We start from the raw sequence: 24,121 nt of genomic DNA on the forward strand, positions 1-24,121 counted from the left end.
GCTAAGGGGAGTGTACCACTCTTGCAGTAGGTCACAGCACCCCAAACCTCTGCAGTCTCACAACCACCTGCTCCAGAGGATCAGACACCCTCTTTTGCCCTTTGCGACACCCACATACACACGTGAACACACACACACACATACATACACACGCACACACAGAAAGATGTGCACATAGACACATAATAAAAGAAAGTAAATCTTTTAAAAAGAAAAGCCGAGCTGGGAACAGATTTCCTACCTCTAAGAGGCTCGTCGGGGTTAGCAGATGGAGAGACAGCTCAGTCACAAGGTGATCGCTGGGCATGAGGACTTCATGTTTGATTCCCCAGTGTGCCATAGACAAGTTGCGTGTTCAGAAGTCGAGAGATGGTGGAGAGCAGCAGATCCCTGGGGCCCACTGGCCGGCCAGCCGAGCTCAGGCAAGCTGTGGGTCCCTTAGAGACTCTTGGAAAACACGGGAGATGTAACATCCCAAGAACAAAAATAGTGTTGTCTTCTGACCTACACACACACACACACACACACACACACACACACAGCACACAAGCCCCCCCCCCCCCAGAGAGAGAGATTATATATTCCTGTAGATAATAATTATTGTGTCTCTCTCTGTCTCTGTCTCTCTGTCTCTGTCTCTGTCTCTCTCTCTCTCTCTCTCTCACACACACACACACACACAGAGAGAGAGAGAGAGAGAGAGATTATATATTCCTGTAGATAATAATTATTATGTCTGTCTCTGTCTCTGTCTCTGTCTCTTTGTCTCTCTGTCTCTCTCTGTCTCTCTCTCTCTCTCTGTCTCTCTCTCTCTCACACACACACACACACACAGAGAGAGAGAGAGAGAGAGATCACATATTTCTATAGATAATAATAATAATTAGAGGATATATGCAGTGTGTTGGGATATCTACAGTATGCTGGTGATAGCCGTGTCTTCCAAGCCCCACCCCACAGAGAGAGAGAAAGAGAGAGAGAGAGAGAGAGAGAGAGAGAGATTATATATTCCTGTAGATAATAATTATTATGTCTCTATGTCTCTCTCTGTCTCTGTCTCTGTCTCTGTCTCTCTCTCTCTCTCTCTCTCTCTCACACACACACACACACACACACACACACACACACACACACACACCCCTCACCATCTAACAGGGAACACACATATTCCTGTGGCTATAATAAACCAGAGCATGTATGTAGTGTGCTGAGACATCGACGGTATGCTGGTGGTCTCCTTGTCTTTCAAGCTCTGACTCCTGGAGTTCAGCACTGGGTCAGGTCACATGTGCATCACAACAGCCTCCTCAGGAGAATGTCACACAGTAAGGGCAGTCATATCTCATGGGGTGACGTTCTTTAGGCTTTTCAAGGGACTGTATGGAGATCTGTTTTGCTAAACGGTTCTTTGTGGTATAGTCATGGTGTCTGTGCTTAAAGTAAACAGAGAGGGATTTTTTTTTAATTATCATTTTGACCATGAATATCATATACCACTTCAGTGTCTGGAGTCACAGTTTGAGTTCTGCAGTAATACTTAATGACTGCACCTCATCTGGCACTATTTAAGCACCAAGTGGGCTCAGACAGGCAGTGGTGGAAATAGTGAGTACCCTGGAGTCTTCCTGTGTATTAAGACAGGCAGAGGTGGGATTGGTACCCGTGGAGTTTTCCTGTGTGCTAAGACTGGCATAGTTGGATAGGTACCCTTGAGTCTCTTCCTATGTTCTAAGACAGGCATTGATGAGATTGGTACCCGTGGAGTCTTACTGTGTGCTATGTATGAACTTACCATGATTCCAGGAACAAAGCCTATCTCTATTCCGTGAAGAAACCAGGGACATTGGGTGTGATGATTCATAAGGTGTTTTTGAGTTTTAAAATGGATTTAAGGAAGTCTGCTTTAAACAGGCCTGCGTTAGTCATCCGTTTTTACAGACATGCCTGTCTCTTGGCTATCAGGGGGGTTGCTGTGGAAGAAAAAAGAAAACAGCAATGGCACCCAGTTGTTAAATTCAAAACCAAGCTACATAGCCTTGGGGAAACCCTGGAGGCTCCTCTGGTTTTCTCAGATAAGATAAGTTAGCATGACTAAACAAATGGAGAAAATCCTGATGGTCCAGAGTCAAAAGAAACAGGAAATTTGCCCAGGATTTGTTTGCAAGAATTTTTAAACAATAAGTATTGCAAAGCTGGAGAGATGGCTCAGTGATTAAGAAGAGTATTTACTGTTCTTACAGAGGACCCTTGCTTGCTTCCTACATCAGGTGGCACACGACTGCCTTTAACATCTGTTCCAGGGGATCCAGTGTCCTCTGGGCTCTGTGGGCCCCTATATACACATAGTGCGCATACACATACACAATTGTAAAATTAAAACAAGATTGATTGTAAAATTATCAAAGCACAAGTGGCTAGTAACTAATACATTCAACAAGAGATTTGAACATACGGCTTTCTAGAAAACAACCTGGTGTGGAGAGAAAATTTTACAATGTTTTCTTTCTTTCTTTCTTTTTTTTTTTTCTTCCTTTTTTTTTTTTTTTTTTTTTGTTTGAGACAGGGTTTCTCTGTGTAGCCTTGGTTGTCCTGGACTCACTTTGTAGACTGAGGGGTTGGCCTCACACTCACAGAGTTTACCTGCCTCTGCCTCCCCAAGTGCTGGGGTCAGAGGTGTGTGCCACCATGCCTGACTACGGTGTTTTCTATATTTAATCATTTCTATTAGCAAATTATTAAATGGAATTGTAATTATTGGGGCTCCCAGAAAAAGGTCAAAGGATAATTGCTACGATATCTCCCTTAGCACATGGTGGAATAACAAGGCTTGTCCTGGAGTTCCTTCAGGAGAGAGGAGAGGTTGGATGGCATCTGGGCTGTAGAGTGTGGGCTTTGGCGTAGAAGCGAAAGTTGATCTTTAAAAACAGATCTGTAGCTCCCCAACATCTCCACGTCCCTAGGTCAACATCTCCATGTCCCTAGGTCAACATCTCCATGTTTTGGGGTCAATTACATTTGTCACAAGGTCCAAGGTCTGCCATTGTGAACTTTATTTCTGTACAGGCAAATTTTTTTGGCGAGCAACTATGTTGTCTGTGCAGAACAAATTACATTTCATAGTGCATCCAGGAAATACTGAGTGTTATTGGGAAATCACTTTGGCAGTGTGAATTCATTTTCTCACACAACCCCCTAATGTTCTAGAGAACATCAATAACAAATTATCTCATTAATCTCTAAGTATAAATCGATGGGCTATTACTGAATAGTCTTCTGATATATTAAACATAATGGGCTATTACAGTAAAAGTGAATGTATTCTAAATGAGGCAGCTCCAAATTGCTCGCTTTTTAGATCAATGAACTTTTAACTTTCTTCAGGCCAGAAAAAAAAAAATCAAAGAATCTAAAATATGTGGAATTTGAAATATTAACAAAAATTAGGAAGAGAACCAGTACTCGAAGGGTCTTGGGGTGATGTAAGGTTGACCTCAATCCCTGGCTCATTCACATTTTACTCAGGTGACCTTGGGCTAAACATGTACCTTCTCTGGGCCTGACACCAGCTGCCAGGTGAGGAGGCATTTGGACTTGAAGCTCAAAGCTCTTGAGGATGAGAAAAAAGAAAAGAGGAGGAAGAAGAAAGAAGAGGAAGAGGAGGAGGGGGGCGGGAGAGAAGGAGAAGGAGCTGAGAGCCCAAGGAGAAACTTGTTAAAAAGAAAAGTCTTCTAGAAGTGTGTGCCTCTGTGTGTGTGCGTGTGCCTGTGTGTATGTGCGTATGTATGTATGTGTGCCTGTGTGTGCCTGTGTGTGTGTGTGCTTGTATCTCTGTGTGTATGAGCCTGTGTCTCTGTGTGTGTGTATGTGTGTGTGTGCCTGTATCTCTGTGTGTGTGTGTGCCTGTGTCTGTGTGTGTGTGTGTATGTATGTGTAGGCAGTACTCACTACAGAGCCACAGTGACTATCCACAGTTTGATGACTTTGTTCTGGGAAAAATCAGCCAGCATATCTATTACTGGTAGAGAAAGCTGGGGAGGTCTCAGATGTAGAGAAACCAAATAGAAACCTCATGTTTCAAAGTTTTTGTTAGCATCGAAGAAACAATTCAGAGTAAGGAATTGAGATATTACATATGTGTATATGTAATTTTTATATAATTATAATATAATTTTTATATTATATATAAATTTATATGATACATATATAACAATTATATATAATTTTTTGGAGACAGGGTATCACTATATAGCCTGGCCATACTGAAACTTACTATGTAGATCAGGCTGGCCTTGAACTCACAGAAATCTGCCTGCCTCTGCCTCCAGAGTGTTGGGGTTAAAGATGTGCACCACTCCACAATGGACAGGGAGATTTTTATTATAGAATAGAAGCACACACTCAAGAGGCAGAGTTGGCTTCTCAGAGAGCCCTCTTTATAGCCTTCTCTTGGGCAGTGTACTAAGTCTCGGGGAGGAGGTATGACATTAATTGGGCTGGTTTTGACTAGGAGGACTTGGCAAGGGGCACAGTGTGACAAAGGTCACACTGTGGGGCAAGTTAGAAGGTCAAACATGTAGCCTGCAGTTGCAGCTGGCTATCATTCAGCCCAAAGCCCAATATAGTGATGGAGACCTCGTCTCCATATTGTTCATTAAGTTTCTGGGTGTTTTAACTCCTTGTCATGTTTATTGTCATGCCTTTCCCCTTGGTCTCGCTGCATCTCAGTCAATCCCTATGTTAGGACAAGCGTATTTCATGCTGTGACTCAGGGAGAAAAATTTGAATTATTTATAGAAAGGTATAAGCATATAGTTGTTTAGATGTTGACTCTCAGATATTCTAATTAAGTAGCAAGAGAGGAGGCCCAGATTCATGATTTGGTTTTGTTCCTTTTTTTTTTGATATTGGGTATTTAAGTCAAGGACGTTGTGCATGCTGGGCCATGCCACACCTGCTACCTACAGCCAAAGGATTCCCCCCCTGAAGTCTTCCAAGCTGAAGCTCTTTCTATTTAGACTTTATTTTTGTTTATTGCTATTATTGTTGTTGGTTGGTTTTTGTTTGTTTGTTTGTTTTTAGACAAGGTCTCTCTATGTAGCCATTGGCTATCTTTGAACTTAATATGTAAACCATCCTGGCCTTTAACTCACAGAGATCTTTGACTGGAGTGCTGGGACCACCACGCCCAGATGTGAATTCTGTACTCCTGCTTGAGCAGTTTTGCTTGTAAGATGGACTGTCCTGTAAGTTTCTGCTTTGGTATGACTTTGCTTGTACCGCTAGATCATGAAGAGTCATGTAGCCTGTGACTCTCGTTCCGGTGTGACTCTTGTGAAAATCTTACCCAAATAAATAGGCATCTTTGTGTTGTTTTTGGTTAAGGTGAATTCATACATGTATGTATATGCTTACATATATACATCTTTTTGTTAAAAGACGGACTGCATAAATATTCAGAAATAGTGTTTTGTTTTGCTTGAGGCAATGTCTCTCAAACTATTTCTTTAACTTCCCTGAATGAATAGTAGACAAGATCCTTTTCTGATGGCTCAGCCAGCTAGCAAGGGTCCTTCCTTTTTGGGTTGCACAATGCTAGTGAGCTCAGTGCTGTGATTCGGTCATGGTCTCCTTTGTGCTGGTGATGCTATGAATAAGCTATTCCAGAAACAGAGACAGCACATTGCATGTCACACAACTATCTGTCAGCCAGTCTGTCTGCTGTCTACTTTTCTAACTACCAGTATGGCTGAAAAGAGTGTTCAAGAAGCTACAGAATTCAGAGTGCCCCATGAAGGTAAGAGCAGAGAGGCAACACACATGCAGAGAGTGCCTGCGGGCAGGCGGATATTAACCTATGGACCCTGTTTTTCCACTGTTCTGGCACTACAAAGGTTCTTACTGGTATACAGCTAGTTCAAGGTACACAGCTGTGTCACAGTGCAGAGCTGGGCCTGGATAAATAGCAGTTGAAGAGGGCTGCCTCAAGCAGGGGGATCAAGCTGAGTTGAGACTGCAGGGGGACAGAGTTGAGAGTCCATCATCTGTTGATCTTATGACCCATGCACCTACTGGTCTAATGACATTTCAGCGTGTGCCACCATGCCCCAGCACTTGGTGTCCTTTATTTTCACATGACCCAAGTTAAGGGGGTTACATCTGATGTGATGGATAAGCTCATGGGTATGGTTCGTCTGATATGTATGGGCTTGGTTCACCTTCCTGTTCTCCATTCAGTTGGGTTAGCTCATGAGTGGGTAGATGTTTTTTGTTGACCTGCACAAACAAGATGTGGAACCATCTTCTTCCTCAGCGTTTGCACTGAAAACGGAACAAATTTCTGTTTTCACAAAATGGAGTCACTTGGGATCAAGGCAAAGTGACTGGACAGCGTGGGATAATATAGAGTGGGACACAGCCTATGCCCGTGGGCATGACAAGAGGGTGTGCAAAATACATGCTTACTATAGGTCTTGTAGGTTTCGGGGGATAGTCATTTCTGGGCAGGACTCTCTTGTAGTGAAGGTCAGAGGAGCTTAACAGTGCTTGGAAGGCCCATTTGTACATGTGGCCTGGGCCTTGTTCAAAAGTTCAGCTGTGTATAGGTGTTATCTGTAATGTGATTGACGACAGCCTCCCAGTTCGTTTTCAGTGTCCTCCACCAGAGCTGCTGTATGTGCACGTGTGTGCGTGTGTGTGCATTCTTCTAGAGATTGACTGAGATACCAGAAGAACTCAAATTGGATTTCAGGGTTCCTGGGGCAAAGGTTAAGAAATAGGCCTACAGGAGATAATCTGGCAGCTGCAAAGAAGGCCCCACCAGAGATAGCGTTGCCTAGTGACTGACCCGAAGGGTCCCACCGGAGATAGAATTGATAAGAGACCCAGTTTTGTGGCCACATTCCTTCCTGCCCACCAGAGATAGGGTTAATAAGAAACCAGACCCTTCCCTGGACAAGGCAATGAACAAAGAGAACAAAGGAAGCTAAGCCATGGGTGGTCTTGGAGCCTTTTTCTGTAGCCTGTCACTTTAGACATTAGATCTCTTTATGTTACTCAACCAACAGAGCTTGCCAGGCTAGGGCCTTCCTGATTTGGGGCACTGGGAGGGATAGGAACCTATAAATTTACCATCAGCTCAGAGTTTGAGGCTCTTTTTGGATACCATTCTGTTGGTGACCAGCAGAGCCTGGCTTGAGTCAAAAAATTAAAGGTCCTCCTCATATTTATTTGCGTTGGTGTCGAGTCCTGGTGGTTGTTTTGGGAGTCTCAAGAACTGGGTACAGCATGGCCTTGAGTATGTCCTTAGGTGTTACTCTTCATCTCTCAGCTTCTTCTAAGCCAGTGAGTCTCCCCCCTCCCCCTTCTCCCAGCATATACCACCAAACCCTTCTTTCTAGAAGATTCTGGAGTGGAGCTCAGGTCTTTATGCAAACCAAATACTTTGCCAAACGGAATAACCTCTTCAGTCCTCATTTCCATGTTTTCCCCCTTTCTTGACTAGTTTTGTTGAGATTGTCTGAGGTGGGCTGCCACGAGGATGGATTGTCCTGGGTAGCCAGGCAGGGAGTTGGCAGGCGTTGCAGAATCCTTTCTACACTCTTTACGACACTTTCTGGTGAGATGCCTTTGCCTGCAGAAGAGGGCCTATGGAAAGGAGATGGTTAGTTTTCTGTGTCAACTTGGCTAAGCTACATTCATCCTCTGCTGACTTAAGTCCTGGAGTTGGCACTGCTGTAAAGGGTTTTCCCCTCTTTCTCTTTGTTTCTTTGTTTCTCTCTTTGTTTCTCTCTTTCTTTCTTTCTTTCTTTCTTTCTTTCAAGATGTAAGTATGCAATCAGCTTTCAGAGAAAGAGTTTATCCTCAATAATCTGGGTGGACTCCAGAGAAGAATGGAACATTCCCAGGAAAAGCAGTTCTGCCTGAAGCCTGCAGCTTCAGCTTGTGCCTGAAGAGTCCCAGCTTGCCTCTCCTGGTGGCTTCCCCTACCAATCTTAGACTTGCCTACCTAGGCAAGTATCGCCTGGCCCTTGCCTCTCCTGGTGGCTTCCCCTACCGATCTTAGACTTGCCTACCTAGGCAAGTATCGCCTGGCCCTTAGCCCATGGATGCCTTGCAGTAATTCTCTCAATACGTGTTTCCAGTTGGTTTAGTTTCTGTGGTTGACCCAGAAGAGTGGAAGGTCACTGAGGCAGAGGACTGACTGCCTTGGCCTTGCAGCCTTCTGAGATGTGCTTACGCGGCAGCCCCAGTCCACGTGTCATTCTCCAAGCTCAGGGAGGAGAACCGGAGCCAAGCTCATTGCTGAGACGATGGGGGAACTCTTTCATCCTTTAGTTTGAAGCTCAAGGCAGATTTAGTACCCCCTGCCCTCCCCGCCAGTTTTGGTTCTTAATTCCTCTAGCCTTCCAACTGCCAGCCGGCTAAGTGGCGCGGGCAGGTCCCCTGGCTCAAAGTGTTGTGAGGGCTGACAGGGCTATATATGAGGATTAGCCCTGAGCTGCGAAGTACTCTTAACTCCTTAAAGGACTGAGCTCCGTCCTGTAGGAGTCAGTGCCATACACCAGTCCCCATGTACCAGGCCTTCTGGGCTGCAACTAAGTGGGTTTTGTTTTTTTTGTTTTTGTTTTTACCTTTTTTTTTTTTTTTTTAAACAAATATCAGCAAACCAACCAGGCAGCAAAGTCAATTGATACTGATACAATCAAAGGTTATCTTTCTTAGGGTGATGTCATGATCTGTTTACACACACACACACACACACACACACACACACACACACACACACACACACGGCATCATTTCTTTTTTAAAAGCTACATATTGTGGGGTTTTGTTTGTTTGCTTGTTTTCAGTTTTTGTTTTTTTGGGATAGAGTCTCTCTGTGTAGCCTTGGCTGGCCTCAAACTCATAGTGATCTGCCTGCCTCTGCCTCCAGAGTGCTATGGTTACAAGTGCGCACTACTATGGCTTGCATTTGAAATGTCACAAGCTCATGTCTTCAAGGGTTGATCTCCAGCTGGTGGGTCTATTTTGGGGGTACATGTGTAGACTTGAAGGGGGTCTAGGTGGGAGAACTCGGTCACTGGAGCCAGGCCTTCAAGGGTATCTTGTCCTTGCATGTGCGTTCTCTCCCTCCCTCCCTTTCTCTCCCTCCCTTCCTCTCTCTCTCTCCTTTTCTGTTTCGCCTTTCCACCTGTTTTGAAGTGATCAGCTCTGTCTTTCCGTGCTCTCTGCCATGATGCTGTGTCTCACCACAGGCCCAGAACTGGTCGAGCCAGCCAACCATGGTCTGAAACCTGTTAGAACATGGGCCTACTCTAAAAGACAGGGATTATTAAAAAAACAAAACAAAAAGCCAAATTCCCACAGCTTGAAGATATCAGGCCTGTGCCTTCTTGAGCTCCCTGGGCGAGAGTTAAGACGCTGTCTGTGCGGTGGCCTAACAGCAGCCCCGGATCTATGGTCTTCCCCAGTACCTGGCTCCTGCGTGTGCTTTTTTGCGTAAGCTATACTGAACTAAACCATGTGATGTGAATCTTGCTGCCACCCCTGAGAGGCCAGAAAAAGTCAGATTTCTTTTTTGTTGAAAAGGATTGGCCCCAGATTCCACAGGAGGATTTACTGGGGGAGCTCCTTTGGAGGGTGCTTTCTGAGGAGGCTTCTTGGGCCTTCCCTGTTTCCCACCCCCTCTATCTCTCCCTCTCTCCTTATTCCTGATCACCAAAGAAAAGGACACAAGTGTCCCTTTAGAATATTTCCATTCCTTCAAGAAGGCTGCTTAGAGGGTGTTTGGAGATTTCAGAAGAGGAAGGTCACCCTGGGCCAAGGTGTTTAGACTGTTGAGACAATAGACTCTCAGAAGTTCCATTTTCCCCAGGAACCACCTACAGAGAGCAGAAAGGCCTGAACCTGGAGACTCCCGGGGAGGAAGGGATTTGTCTCCAGAGAAACATTTACATCCTGTCAGGTGACCTAACAGGACAGACTTAGAGCTGAGGCCAGCGGTAATGGCCAGAGATCACAGTAGGATTGCTTAGTTCTGTAGTTCTTGTTTTCTGGTTAACTCCCACCCTCTCATGTCAGGACCCCTGTCCCAGCGGGCTGGAAAGTGTCACTGGACTGCTTTGTCTTTCTTCCCACTGTTGCCCACATTAACACCTCTTTTTGCCTTTCACTATTAATTTGCCTCTTTTAATTGGCTTATTGAGGACAGGTGGCCAGAACAGGCTCTCTGGGGCTCTCGCCTATCACTGCCTTCGGACTGAATTTGAAGTGGTCCTCTGGCCACTGTTGCTGCTTTCTTATGAGGACAGCCTTTATTAGGCAACGGAGTAGCACTGACAGTTAATTATTCTGTTTCACATATGTCAGACTGAACAGCCAGTGAACCTCCCTCTTCATCCTACCCATTTTTAATGGTGTCTATTTTGAGCTAACTGATTTTATCCCAGAGGTCCTTTCTGCTAAGTGAAAAGACTCAATGCGTCATAAGAAACCTCCTTTGAGAACAGTCCTTTTGATTGAAATCTGGGACTTACCTAGTACTTGGGAACAGCGCTTGGTTATTTATATTAGAGACCTTATTTGTTAAGACAGAGACTTGCAGCCATGAGTGTGTCCTGTGCTCCAGAGGTGACTTGATGGAGCCTGGTTACACTTTGCTGGTTGGCATACATTCGGTAAAGACCATTATTCATCAGCCCCACCTTTGTACCCCACACCCTGTTTCCTTGTGTCGAATCAAGCACTTGACTTAAGGAACATAGATTTAAAGTCCTATTTGGAGGATATGGAGTTAGGATCATGTGGGAAGAGGAACTCCGATTGAGAAAGAGGCTTTCTGTAGGCAAGGCTGTAGGGCCTTTTCTTGACTACTGATTGCTGTAGCAGGGCTCCGCCCACCATGAATGATGCCATCCCTGTGAAGGTGGTTCTGGGTGGTTCAAGAAAGCAGACTGAGGAAGCTATGGGGAGCAAGCCAGTAAGCGGCATTTCTCCATTACCTCTGCTGCAGTTCCTGCCTGCAGTTCCTGCCCAGACTTCCCTTCATGCTAGGCTGAAAGCTCTGAAGTTCTTGGTCCTGCCACGGACTAGAAACCGTACCTTCTTAAAATTTTTCTTGTTCCTTCCACATGAAATGAGCTTATTGCATGGAGTAACCCAACACTCTTTATTTCCAATCTGTTCAGTGCCGATATTGAGCGATTCCCCCAGCACAGCGTCTCAAACACACAGTCTGTCTCAAGACATATTTCATACACACAGTGGTTTCTTACACAGAACTGGTTCAGGCAGGAATCACTTCTGCCCATCAGCTAGCGGTGCATAGACCCCTTGGAGGTACCAACTGTTTGATCTCAGTTTTAGATGAGGGAACTAAGCCTCAGCAAGAGGAAATAAGTTGCCATAGATACAACAACTTAGCAAGAGGGAAAGTCAGAACCTCGTCTTTGATCCTTACCTTTCTCCATGCTGAACTCACCATCCTTTAATTTACTTTGTTTATTTGTTTTTCCTGAGACAGGGTTTCTCTGTGTAGACTTGTCTGTACTGGTCTCGCTTTGTAGACCAGGCTGGCCTCGAACTCACAGAGATCTGCCTGCCTCTGCCTCCCAGAGTGCTGGGAGTACAGGCGTGTGCCGCCATGCCTGGTTTAATTTACTTTCAAAAAATGCGAATAACAGCAACATCTACTTTCCAGGGCTGCAATAAGACTAAAGTGGAGTGTGTCTGTTAGGTGGGGGCACCTCAGATCATGTCTAGCTGCCGCCAATGCCCAGAACTGTAGCTGTTGTCTTTCTGTGTTGTATTGGGATCGCTTTGAACTGATGATGGTCGGATCCTGTGTTATAAGGAAGGGGTCCTTGCCATCTAAGTGAAGGTCTCAATTTCTTTCTTAGGTCCTGTGTGCAGTGTCTGTGTCTCATCTTTCGGAGCGAGGCCCGTCACGATCTTCAGTGGCTTCCTCGTGGCTGGAGGCCTGATGTTGAGCAGTCTGGCCCCCAATATCTGCTTTCTGCTATTTTCCTATGGCATCATTGTAGGTAAGGAGCTGGGTCCCCTGGATCTTCTAACTCCAGGTCTCCATCATATCACTGATGTCACTTATGACTATGTGGTCTGAGGAGTGAAAATGTTTATGAATACTTTATTTCCAATGCCTGCCTATCTAAAAGCAGTTGCTCTATGACATGCTGGCCACATTGATTTGTTGTTTTGTCCCTTTACGATTTTATGTGTATGGGTGTCTTGCCTGTATGCCATGGGTATGTCTGGTGCTTGTGGAAATTAGAAGAGAGCAAAGGGCTACGTGGGACTGGAGTTACAGTTCTCAGCTGCTATGTGGATACTTGGAAATTAACTTGGGTCTTCTGGAAGAGCAGCGGTAAGAGAGAGCTGGCTCTTACCGCCTAGCCATCTCTCAAGCCCAGGATAAACCCATTTGGACGGCTCCTTTATGTCCCCTTCAAAGGGGGAAGGGCATGTCAAGGAAGATAATTCAAGCTCTCATCTCTACATAACACCAAGGAAAAGTGAGACAGGTGAAAGTAAGCTCGAGTGTCCCCAACATTGGTCACTTCTCTCTGTTTCCTGCTGGGACTTCAGCAACAGTGGGCAGAGCTTTGGTTTATTGCCAGCACCGAATGCAGAAGCTCCAGTAGACGTAGAACTTGGATCTTAAAGTGTGAAAGTGAAAGAGGTGGCTTGATACTGTCTTAGTAAGAGACAAGTAAAGAGGGCGTGGACCACTGACCCTTTCTTGAAAATCCCTTTGTAATAGATTATACTTCAATGTGTTTGACGTTAAAAACGTTACTAGGCTGCACTCATGTGAGTTCCTATCGGGTTCTGTTACTATAATTATGCAAATTAGATGGTGGCCATTTCTTGTATATTCACCTTAGCACGAGCAATATCAGGCAGGTGTAGTGGTACACGGAGGTAATCCCAGCAGAGGCAGGCAGATCTCTGTGAGGTCCAGGCCAGCCTGGTCTACAAAGTGAGTCCTCAACACCCAGGATTGTTACACAGAGAAACCTTGTCTAAAAAAACAAAACAACAACAACAACAAAAACTAAGTGGGGGCGTGGGGGCGCACGCCTTTAATCCCAGCACTCGGGAGGCAGAGACAGGTGGATCTCTGTGAGTTTGAGGCCAGCCTGGTCTACAGAGCGAGTCTAGGACATCCAAGGCTGCACAGTGGGAGCCCTGTCTCAAACAAACAAATAAACAAACAAACAAACAATCCAAAAAACAAGAGAGAGAGAGAGAGAGAGAGAGAGAGAGAGAGAGAGAGAGAGAGAGATCATTAGCTTCTTTCCCAGTCCTTGTTTAAATTGCTTTATTATCCGAAATATTTTCCTCCCATTTTAAGACAAGGTCTCACTATGTAGCCTTCAGTGGTCTGCCTCCTGAGTGCTGGGATTAAAGGTGTATGCCACCAAGCCCAGCCAATGACATTCTCGATACTCATGAATGCGCAGTTGTGCTAATCACCTATGATTTCTGGTGGGTTTTGTTTTGTTTTGTTCTGAAGCAGAAACTCCTGATGTGGCCCAGTCTGGCCCTGAGCTCTAGAGATCTTCCTGCCTCAGCTTGCCTCATTTTGGGATGACATGTGCATACCACTATGTCTGGCTAATAACTATGATTTTTAGTCTTGTCTGAGGCTGTATCTTTAACATGCCATAGATTCAGATGTAAAGTGAAGGACAGAGGCTGTTTTCAGTCCTATATTGTAGGTAACATTGTCGATTTATTTCAATCCTATGTGATTGTGCTAAAGGTCAGAGGTCAGAATTAGTGAGTCAAGGACAGGCTTATACATGTGTGACTTGCCACACAGCAGATGCAAGGCCAGTGGCAAAGTGAAACCAGTGGCCCATGCTGGTATACTGTGCACGTGTGTGCAGACACAGGCTGCAGGAGTTGCGGTGTGACCCAAGTCTTTAAGGACAGGTGGGGTGTGGCCAGTGGATGTAGTCTGGAAGAGAAGAGAGGCTAGGAGAGGACACCCAGAGCCAAACCCGCAGAATGGGTTATGATGGATAACAACAGCAACCTTTAAAAAAGACTCTGTGTGTGTGTGTGTGTGTGTGTGTGTGTGTGTGTGTGTGTGTGTGTGTACACAGTGCCGGTGGAAGGCCAGAAGAAGGTGTCATATGTCCCGCAGCAGGAGTTCCATGTGGTGGAGAGATGCCTGGGATGGGGCTTAGGGACCAAACGCGGGTTCTCTGGAAGAGCTGCAGGTGCTCCAGTCCCCTTTTCCTACACATGTTTAAAGCAATGACTGTGTCATCTGGGAATCTGCAGATGTGTCAGAGCATCTGACAGAAGCCTGGTGGGAAAGTGTTGCATATTCTGTAGCCTGTAATTGCAGAGAAGTGACTCACACCGTTAGCAGCATAGATAGCCGGGAAATGTGCTAAAGGATCAGGGAGCTATGAGGAGGCCAGAGGGCAGATGAGAAATGCTGAGGTGGACTGGCAGCCCCGGGTGGGTCCTCTGAGCAGTGGGTGTGGGAGGGAGCTTAGTGGCGGCGGAGTTATATGTCTCTGAATAACAAGGGAGGGGGGAGTCTTCAGAGATCATCTGTGCATACTGAACAAGTGACGAGCATAGTGAGAATACACACCCCTTAGGAAATGGTGGGCGTGTGTAAGGAAGTCTGTAAAGGTGAGATAAAGAGAATTATATAAGCTGTTTTGAAGCAAAAACCCTTGGCCACACTGATCTATTCTAAGGTGGCCTTGGTCCAGAATGAAACTGTTGCTGGGCAGAAGCTCTTGTGGAAAGTGTGTGTGTGTGTGTGTGTGTGTGTGTGTGTGTGTGTGTGTGTGTGTGTGTGTGTATTTGAAATGGCTTCTGTATGGGTCATAGTTTGCAGAGTCTTTTTTTTTTTTTTTTTTTAATTTCAAGACAGGTTTTCTCTGTGTTAGCCTTGGTTGTCCTGGACTCACTTTGAAGACCAGGCTGGCCTCGAACTCACAGAGATCTGCCTGCCTCTGCCTCCCTGAGTGCTGGGACTAAAGGTGTGCACCACCATCCTCGGCTGCTGAGTCAATTGTGAAGGTTTTTGACAGCTCTCCCTATCAGGGGTATATGCCTGAGACCCTGTTCTTCATACCTCCCAGCGCTCTCTCTCTCTCTCTCTCTCTCTCTCTCTCTCTCTCTCTCTCTCTCTCCCATCTACCTATTTATGTTTTTATAAATAGGCTTGCTAAAAATGACTCCATTTTGATTCTGTTTCCCAGAGTGAGGTTTATATTAAAAAGAGAGATTCTGCAATTGGGCTGCATCCAGATGTAAATGGAAAAAAAAAAAAAAAAAAAAAAAAGCACATAATAGGTGAAACAGAATCATTAGGCCACTGAATTACATTTCACGTTCACCTTTCTAAAGGAAGGGAGCGGGGACATTTCACTGGGATTTATGCCTTGAGTACTCACTGGTACAGATTTTAAAGCATTCACTGTGTCTCTTCATTGTAAATGGCGATGTGTTACCTAAAGACAAGTATACATTCTACACCATACAGTCCCTTCAACCTCCTCTCCCTCCTCCCTCCCCTCTGGCTCCCCTTAGTCCCCTAGACAGTTTCCCTAAACTCTAGGAGCCATGAGTGAGAGGAAACATGACGTTCCCGGCATTGGCTGAATTTGCCTAAATATGATTATTACGCTTCTCAGAAGTTTTTTCACTGCTAGAATTTGACTGATTGGCCACTAGAGTCGCTTTAAGACTTTTCATAGTTTGGACTGGAGGGGTGGCTCAGCGGTTAAGAATACTGGATGATCTTCTGGAGGATCCGGGTTCAATCCCCAGCACCCACATGGTAGCTTACAACTGTCCAGTTCCGGCGGATCCAATACCCTCACACAAACATACATGCAGGCGAAATGCCAATGCACATAAAAATAAATAAATTATATATTTATGGGGGAAAAAAGAAAGAAAACCTGTCTTTAAAAAAAAAAAAAAAAAAGACAATAGTTTGGAAACTTTAACGTCTCAGGACTTTTTAGTTTTCTTACTTAGGACTCTAAGGAACTTTAGGTTGTATGGATTACTCATTTATTTATTGTGTTATGTTTTAATATATTACACATAAAGTATAATAAATTTGGGGCCAGGGAGATGTCTCAGCATTTAAGAGTATATATTATTACTCTTTCAGGAGACCCACCACTCACAGCAGGCAGCTCACAACTGCCTGCAACTCCACCTCTAAGGGACTGGATGCCCTCTTCTGGTCTCCACAGGCAACTGGGTTCAACCAGTCATACAAACATACCATATACCAACCGTATACCAACACACGGACACACATAATACATAAGAATTAAAACTTAAATACATCTTAACAAATAACAAATAAGTACAAATTTAAAACAATTTTATCATTAAAGGTTTATTGTTTCTTTCTTTTGCTTTTTCTTTCTTTCTTTTTCTTTTTTTTCTTTTTTTTTTTTTCAGACAAGGCTTCTCTATAAAGCCCTGGGTGTCCTGGAACTCACTATGTAGACCAGGCTGTCCTTGAATTCATAAAGATCCACCTGCCTCTGCCTCCCAAGTGCTGGGATTAAAGGTGTGTGCCACCGCATCCAGCTATTTGTCTGTCTGTCTGTCTATCTATCTATCTATCTATCTACCTACCTACCTATGTGTGTGTGTGTCTGCATGAGTTTCGATGCATTCTCTGTATGTAGGTGCCTGCAGAGGCCAGAAGGTGTCAGAGATCCTGTAATTAGAGTTATAACTAATTGTGAGCTGTCTAATGTGGGTGCTAGGAATGTGTACCCAGGTCCTCTGTGAGAGCTGTGAGTTCTCTTAACCACTGAACCATCTCTCCAGCTCCTCGTTGAAAAGCATTTGTTTAGCAATCCTCTTAAAGGCCACAGAGTCAGTGCATGTTGACGTCAACAACAGATTTATTGTGAAAAGTAATGCTATTTCCTGAAACAAACAAACAAACAGAAGTTTAGTGACAGGAGTGTTTGTGTCGCCTGAGGGGTTCTGGGTGCTGGAGTTGAGCTCTGCACCTTGCATGTATGCTGGACAAGGGCTTGCCAGAGTTATCCCCTAGCCAAAAGAAGAGTGCTCTCGTGTTTATGCTCACACAACTGTGACAAATACCTGAGCAAAACATCACAATGGGGGTGTGGGGGAGGTCCCTTCGGCTCACCATGGTGGAGAGGCTGGAAAACAGAGAGAGAGAGAATGTCCTGTTAGCGACTTTCTCATCTTTCCCCTCTGTTCCATCTGTGCCCTGGCTACGGGTGTGCCACCCACATTAGGGCTGGGTCTCCCCCCCCCCCCCCCCCCGCCCAGGAAAGGCCCACACAGACATACCCAGGTGTTTCACTATTTCCTTTGGTGCTTCTTAATCCAATTAACCTACCACCTAGGTCTGGCTTCCTAGAAGACATTTATTTTTCTTTGTCTGTTGTTATCAGCCTGCTGCAGGGAATGCTTTTGAAGCACGCGAGGGAAATATAGACTGACATAAAGAAATGTATTTGGCCGGGCGCCATGGTGCACACCTGTAATCTCAGCATCCAGGGAGGCAAAGGCAGGCAGATCTCTGTGAGTTCGAGGCCAGCCTGATCTACAGAGTCCAGGACAGGCAAGGCTACACAGAGAAACTCCATCTTGAAAAACCACCACCACCACCACCACCACCACCACCAACAACAACAACAACAACAACAAAAAAAGAAAGAAAGAAAGAAAGAAAGAAAGAAAGAAAGAAAGAAAAAAGAAGAAATATATTTGGAAAAAGGATGAGTTTTCCTTTAAGATTGATTTTATTTTAAATTATATGTATGAGTTATATGTGGTTATATGCACATGGATGACGGGGCCCACAGTGGCCGACAGGGGGAGCCAGATCCCCTGCAGCCTGAGTTGGGCAGTTGTAGGCTGCCTGATGTGTGTGCTGGGAGCTAGGCAAGAGCAGTGAGCTCTCTTAACAGCTGAGCCATTTCTCCAGCACCAGGGAGCACTTGAGGAGGCAGAGGCAGGTGGATCTCTGTGAGTTCAAGGCCAGCCTGGGTCTACAAAGAGAGTCCAGGACAGCCAAGGCTACACAGAGAAACCCTCTCTTGACGAAAACAAAACAACCACAACACAAAATCGGTTCCCTAAAGGAAACAAACAAACAACTTAAAATGCTAACACATTTTGTCATAGAACACCCAGAGTCATTTTTGTTATTGTCCCCAACTCAGTAGGTGGAGTGGTGCATATCACCTGTGTGAGCACTCAGGGACTCTGGAGGATTGGAAGTTTGAGGCCAGCTTGGGCCTTATGATGTGTGGCTGAGCACTAAGCTCCCAAAATGCTTACTAAGCCGTGGCATCTGTTTATTGAAAGTCTAAGAAACTAAGCAACGAAAATTTCCACAGCGCTCCTAATGAGCCAGTGGCTCATTTTTAGTCAATGGTTTATGTGCTATTTTTAGGGTGGCCATCAAGACCAGGTAACACAGCAGAAAAAGGTAGAAAGTAAATGCAAGGGAGCAAATGAGACGGAGAAGGAGCAGATGGTACCAGATTTTTACCAGTATTCATAGACACTGGACGATAAAGCCAACAAGCTAGAAATGACCAAGAGACAAATCTCACTTTTGGGATGTGAGAAGACAGAGGTAGCTGCAAGATTCCTTTAAATTATGGAAAACTTCAAATTTGCAGAAAAACAGAGAATCTCATTGCAAACAACCATGTGCCCGGTTCTTTTAGCACTTGTGGGTATCTCACTGTATTTGCGTCCCTTTTTCCTCTCCAAAGTTTCTTTAACTAAAACTAAGTAGTCAATGTTTTTTGTGGTTTTTTTCTTGGGGGGGGGGTTGTTTTTTGTTTTATTTTTTGATTTTTCGAGACAGGGTCTGTCTGTGTAGCCTTGACTGTCCTGGACTTGCTTTGTAGACCAGGCTGGCCTCGAACTCACAGCGATCTGTCTGCCTCTGCTTCCAGAGTGCTGGGATTAAAGGCGTGCATCACCACCGCCTGGCTAGTCACTGTCTTTTGCTATTAAATAGGATACAGAGCATCTCTAAACATGAGGGGCTTTACAGATACAAGCTTTACTACTGTACTGGGATGGTTTGTGGTCCCAAGCAATCCCTCAGAGTCTTTGTTTTACTGACTGGGGGTGTGAAAGATAAACCCCAGCAGAATAGCTTGGAGTGAGAAAGAGGGAGCTTAAACTTGTTCAGGAAGCGCTCATTGGTTTGGAGCACCAGGCTGCTCCTCCAGAGGACCTGGGTTCGATACCCAGCCACCCACGCTTGGGTAACTCCAACCTGTAATTCTAGCTCTAAAGGACTTGGATTTTCTCTTTCAGCCTCCACAGGTCCCTGCACACATGTGCTCAATCGGACGCACATACGAGTAAATAACCATAAATCTTTTTAAAGATTGAGTCACTGCAAGAACTTTGAAGAGATGGAGAACCAAGATGCAGGCACGATTAAGTTTTGGTATATGGGTGTATGGCTTCACCATTGCCTCGGTTCTTCTCCCTGTGTCTCCGGTTACAAGTGAATTACTATTTCATACTTCAGAAATTGGGCTATTTTTTTTTTTTTTAAAAAAAGACCCTCATAATAAGGTGGGTGAAAAATGGTGCTTCCCAGGTGTCCACTTAGTCAATGATACTGAAACAGAAGGGTCTCTAAATTTTAGGTGGCCGTTTCCACAGCTTCCTGCCAGGGACCCTTTATTTTCTTCTTGTGCGTTGAGATCGTGCGCCTGTCTGAATTCCTGCTGTCTTCTTGTGTTCAGGTCTCGGATGTGGCTTATTATACACCGCGACAGTGACCATTACGTGCCAGTATTTTGACAGTCGCCGAGGCCTCGCACTCGGCCTGATTTCAACAGGTACCGTTTTTTAAAATTAAGTTAATGTTATAAACAGAAAGAAGAGGTGCGAAACACATGTGTGCCACCAACCTCTCCCCAGCTGTCAATCAGAAAGCAAAAAGGTTTTTTGCTTTTGTTTTTTTAACAGCACTCCTAGAAGGAAAGTTTGTTGTCTACCATAAATATGGGAATTTCAAAAACTCCAAGACCCAAACCAGGAGGTGGTGGTGCATGCCTTAAATTCCAGGCAGAGGCAAGTGGATCTCTCTGAGTTTGAGCCTGGTGTACAGAGCAAGTTCCAAAACAGCCAAAGCTACAGAAACCCTGTCTCAAAACAAAAAACAAAAATCCACGCCCCCTTCCCAAACCAAATACACACACACACACACACACACACAAAGAAACACCCCACTCCATCCCAAGATCCTTAAATGTCAAGTGTGAATACCAGACCTTAGTGTGATATATGTAGAAGCTTCCAGTCCCAGGGTGTTGGCTGTTATATGTTGGGAGAGGGCTTGTATGGGAAGCAGAGAATCTTTCTAAAATTTCCTGCTGTGGGAAGAGGGAAAACAAGAAGGAAAGAAAGCCCTGTGGGCACTGTCTGAGGAGAGTCTGAGGTTGTTGGCCTTGCTACATGAGGTAGAATTTGCAACCCACCTAAAGTCCTGATCTCTAGACACGACTCCCTGACTTACCTACACATTCAAACAACACGCACTCTTGTCATCCCTTTAATAACTAACAGATGATTACTGACATATAAATTTTAAGCCAGGTGTGATAGCATATATATGTCATTTCACACAAAGCCAGCCTGCATGATACATAGTGAGAACCTGTCTTAAACAAAGAAAAACATATGTAAGTTTTATATATAATTTCTGGGTGCCTCCAGGTTTTTTTGAAGTGTTAGCTCATGTTTTAGATGGATTAAAAAAAAAAGTTTAAGGTAATAGCAATTTATGCGGCCAATGTGGTTTAAGTCTGTTTAGGGCAGCAGTTCTCAACCTGTAGGCTACCACCCCTTTCACAGGGGTCTCATAACAGATATCCTGCATATCAGATCAGATATCTGCATTCAATTCATAACAGTAGCAAAAATATAGTTATGTAGGAGCAACAAAATAATTATATGGTTGGGGGTCACCACAACATGAGGAACTGTATTAAAGGGTCTCAGCATTAGGAAGATTAAGAACCACTCGATTAGGGGTTGAGCTGTTAAGTTAGCAACAAGCATCAGTTTACCCAAGCTAGTTGTTAGTGGTAAGGGTGTGTGTGTGTGTGTGTGTGTGTGTGTGTGTGTGTGTGTGTGCGCCAGACTTCACTAGTTATCTGACATTCAGATCTACACTAATGCTTTGTTCCTGAGGCCGGCCAGGGGCCATAAGGAGAACCAAGTTGGATACTGACCCAACTTCTCTGAGGAAGTCCCACTACTAGGTAGGAAGTGTGGGTTTCCGTCCAGGAGGAGCTGGTGCTGGAATCCAAGCAGATGGCTGAGACAGAAACCAGAGAAGGAAACACGAACACAGAGGGTGGGGGACCCAGAGCAGTGGGGATGCAGTTTAAAACACCTGTCAGTACCACCCACAGGTGTGAAATGGTTTTGATACAGGTACCTGAGGGGTAGACCAGGCATGGTAGCACATGCCTGTAATCCCAGCTGTCTGGGAGGCAGAGGCAGGTGGATGTCTGTGAGTTCAAGGCCAGCCCGGTCTACACATAGGCCAGCTAAGGCTACACAGAGGAACCCTCTCTTAAAAAACAAAAACAAGGGGGCTGGAGAGATGGCTCAGAGGTTAAGAGCACTGGCTGCTCTTCCAAAGGTCCTGAGTTCAATTCCCAGCAACCACATGGTGGCTCACAACCATCTATAATGAGATCTGGTTCCCTCTTCTGGTGTGCAGGGGTACATGGAGACAGAGCTTTGTATACATAATAAAGAAATAAATATTAAAAAAAAACGAAAACAAAAACAAAAAACAAAGAAAGAAAGAAAGTTGAAGGATAAAGTGTTTTACCTCAGTGGGGTGTGTGTGTGTGTGTGTGTGTGTGTGTGTAAAAGCCGTTGTTACACACACCTTGGAGCCAGACTTCCTAAAGATCTTTTTAATTGTGTGAATGTTTTTGGGTGGGTTTGTGCGTGTGAGTGCAGGTGCCCACAGATACGAGAAGAGGGCGTCAGATTTCCTCAAACTGGAATTATAATTAGTTATGAGCCAACCAGCATGTTCTCCACAAACTGGAAACTCAAGTCTTCTCCCAGAACAGGAAGTGTTTTATTTAAAACTGAAAATGGATTTTTTTTTTACACAATGTATTCTTATTATGGCCCCTCCCCCAACTCCTCCTAGATCCTCCTTAGCTCCCCACCCACCCAAATCCACATCCTGTCCTCTCTCATTAGAAAACAACAGGCTTCCAAGAAAAAGAAGTATAAAAAAAAATCATAAAATAAGATAAAATAAAACCAAATAAGCTTGAATAGGATAAAACAGAAACAGACAGAAAAACAAAGAGCCAATGAAGACCACAGAAAACATATAGACACAGAGACACACACATTGGTATGCACAGAAATCCCCTAAAAACAGAAAATCAGAAGAAACCATAATATATAAGTAAAAGACTTATAGTATCTAAAAGAAAAATATAAGACGAACAAACCCAAAACCAACAGCAGTAACAACAAAAAATACCTCCAAAAATATCACTGAGTTCGTTTTGTGTTGGTTGGCCATCTGCTAGAGAAAACTAACTTTTCATTGGCGAGCGGTTATCAATTGGAGATGGCTTGTGCCCACTTCCACTCTTGGCATCGGAGGAAGTGTGTTTTAATGCCCATCTCCCCAGCCTTCTGGAGCTAGACCTCTGTCACTGGCTGGTATTGGACAAGATACTCCTGTGCTCCGTGCCTTTGTTTTCGGAACTGTAAAATAGGAATACTAATATCAGACACAACACTGAGTTATGGGGATTGTAAAGGCACACCTGGACTAAGAGGGCTAGAGATTGTAGTTGTGACCAAACTATCCCGTCATGTTGAGATTCACGGGTGCTGAAGGTACTGGGAATTGCCTGCTGCTGTGTGGCTCCTGCTTTGTGCTCTGTCTAGAGGGCCAGGCGGAGGGGCTGCACTATTGTAGAGGAAATCAAAATGCAAAAACCACTGGCAGTCGAGATTTGAAGGGGTTTTTCAGGGTCGACCTATGAGAGCCAGGCGAGTTTAAAGGAGAGCCAGGCATAAGCCACCCCCCTTCATCTAAGGAGATCACAGCAAAACAGAGTCACAGTAAAACTTCTTCGAAAAGTAACATGACTCAATGACTTGGAATATGGCCACCCAGTTGCAAAGGGTCAAAAAAATAAATAAATAAAAATTTAAAAATATATATACGCACATATATATATATGCACAATACAAAGGTTTCAGCCCAACATGGTGGTGTATACCTGCCATTCTAGCACTTAGCAGGCTGAGACGTGTGTGTGTGTGTGTGTGTGTGTGTGTGTGTGTGTGTGTGTGTGTGTGTGTGTGTGTGTATTGGGGGTTGGGGGGTTGGGGATGAGGAATGTGAGTTCGAGGCCAGCACTGGGTACATTGGGGGAACCTATATTCCAACAGCCAGCCACAAAACCATGAAGGTTGTGGGCTTATGATCTTCCTTGGTGGTGAACAGAGTTTAGAAAACTGGCCTCTGGTCCAGTCTGCTTCACTGTCTCTTTTGTCACATTGCAGAGCGGGACTTTTCTATTTTTACCCAAATTTTAAAAGTGAAAAGAACATCTCATGGTGTGCACATAAACATTTGGGGGAAACCGCGTTGTCTGTAAACAGTGGTGCTCCCTGCTGTGTGGTGTTCCTGTCCCCCAGGGAGAGTTCAGTATTGCGGATAGACAGGTATTGTTTGGCTCATGGTGTGTTGACTGTTTGTTCTCTGGCCTCTTACAGAGAAGCGTGAAACAGTTGGTACTGATGAGTTAATTAATACACATGTGTGTCTCTTACTACAAGAGGTTCCCTAAACACCAATTATTTTTTTCCCCTCTCTGCAGCAGTGTAAAAAAATCTAGACTCCGATGAAAGCATAATTAGTGTTTTTTCTCATTTCCTTTCTACGTTGACTATTTTTTCAATTAAGATGTTCTTGTAGACGATTAAAAATTAGAGCTTTGCATTCTCCAAAAGCTCCATGAGAAAACTCTGAAATTGGTTCCCACTACCCTAAAGTATTCATGTTCTCAGGGGA

General features: G+C 44.6%; 1 protein-coding gene across 2 annotated transcripts in view; it reads left to right on the forward strand.

Moving 5' to 3' along the window:
* Window positions 1-24,121, forward strand: part of Slc16a9 (solute carrier family 16 member 9) — a 46,247-nt gene that overhangs the window by 17,758 nt on the left and 4,368 nt on the right. Inside the window, exons 3-4 of one of the 2 annotated variants that reach the window (XM_051153195.1) lie at window positions 11,901-12,044; window positions 19,788-19,883. In XM_051153195.1, coding sequence (XP_051009152.1) covers window positions 11,901-12,044; window positions 19,788-19,883 — 240 coding nt within the window. The remainder of the gene's footprint in view (window positions 1-11,900; window positions 12,045-19,787; window positions 19,884-24,121) is intronic. The other variant, XM_051153197.1, reaches the window with a different exon arrangement.

This window comes from Acomys russatus, chromosome 11, assembly GCF_903995435.1.
Source record: "Acomys russatus chromosome 11, mAcoRus1.1, whole genome shotgun sequence".
NCBI lineage: Eukaryota > Metazoa > Chordata > Mammalia > Rodentia > Muridae > Acomys > Acomys russatus.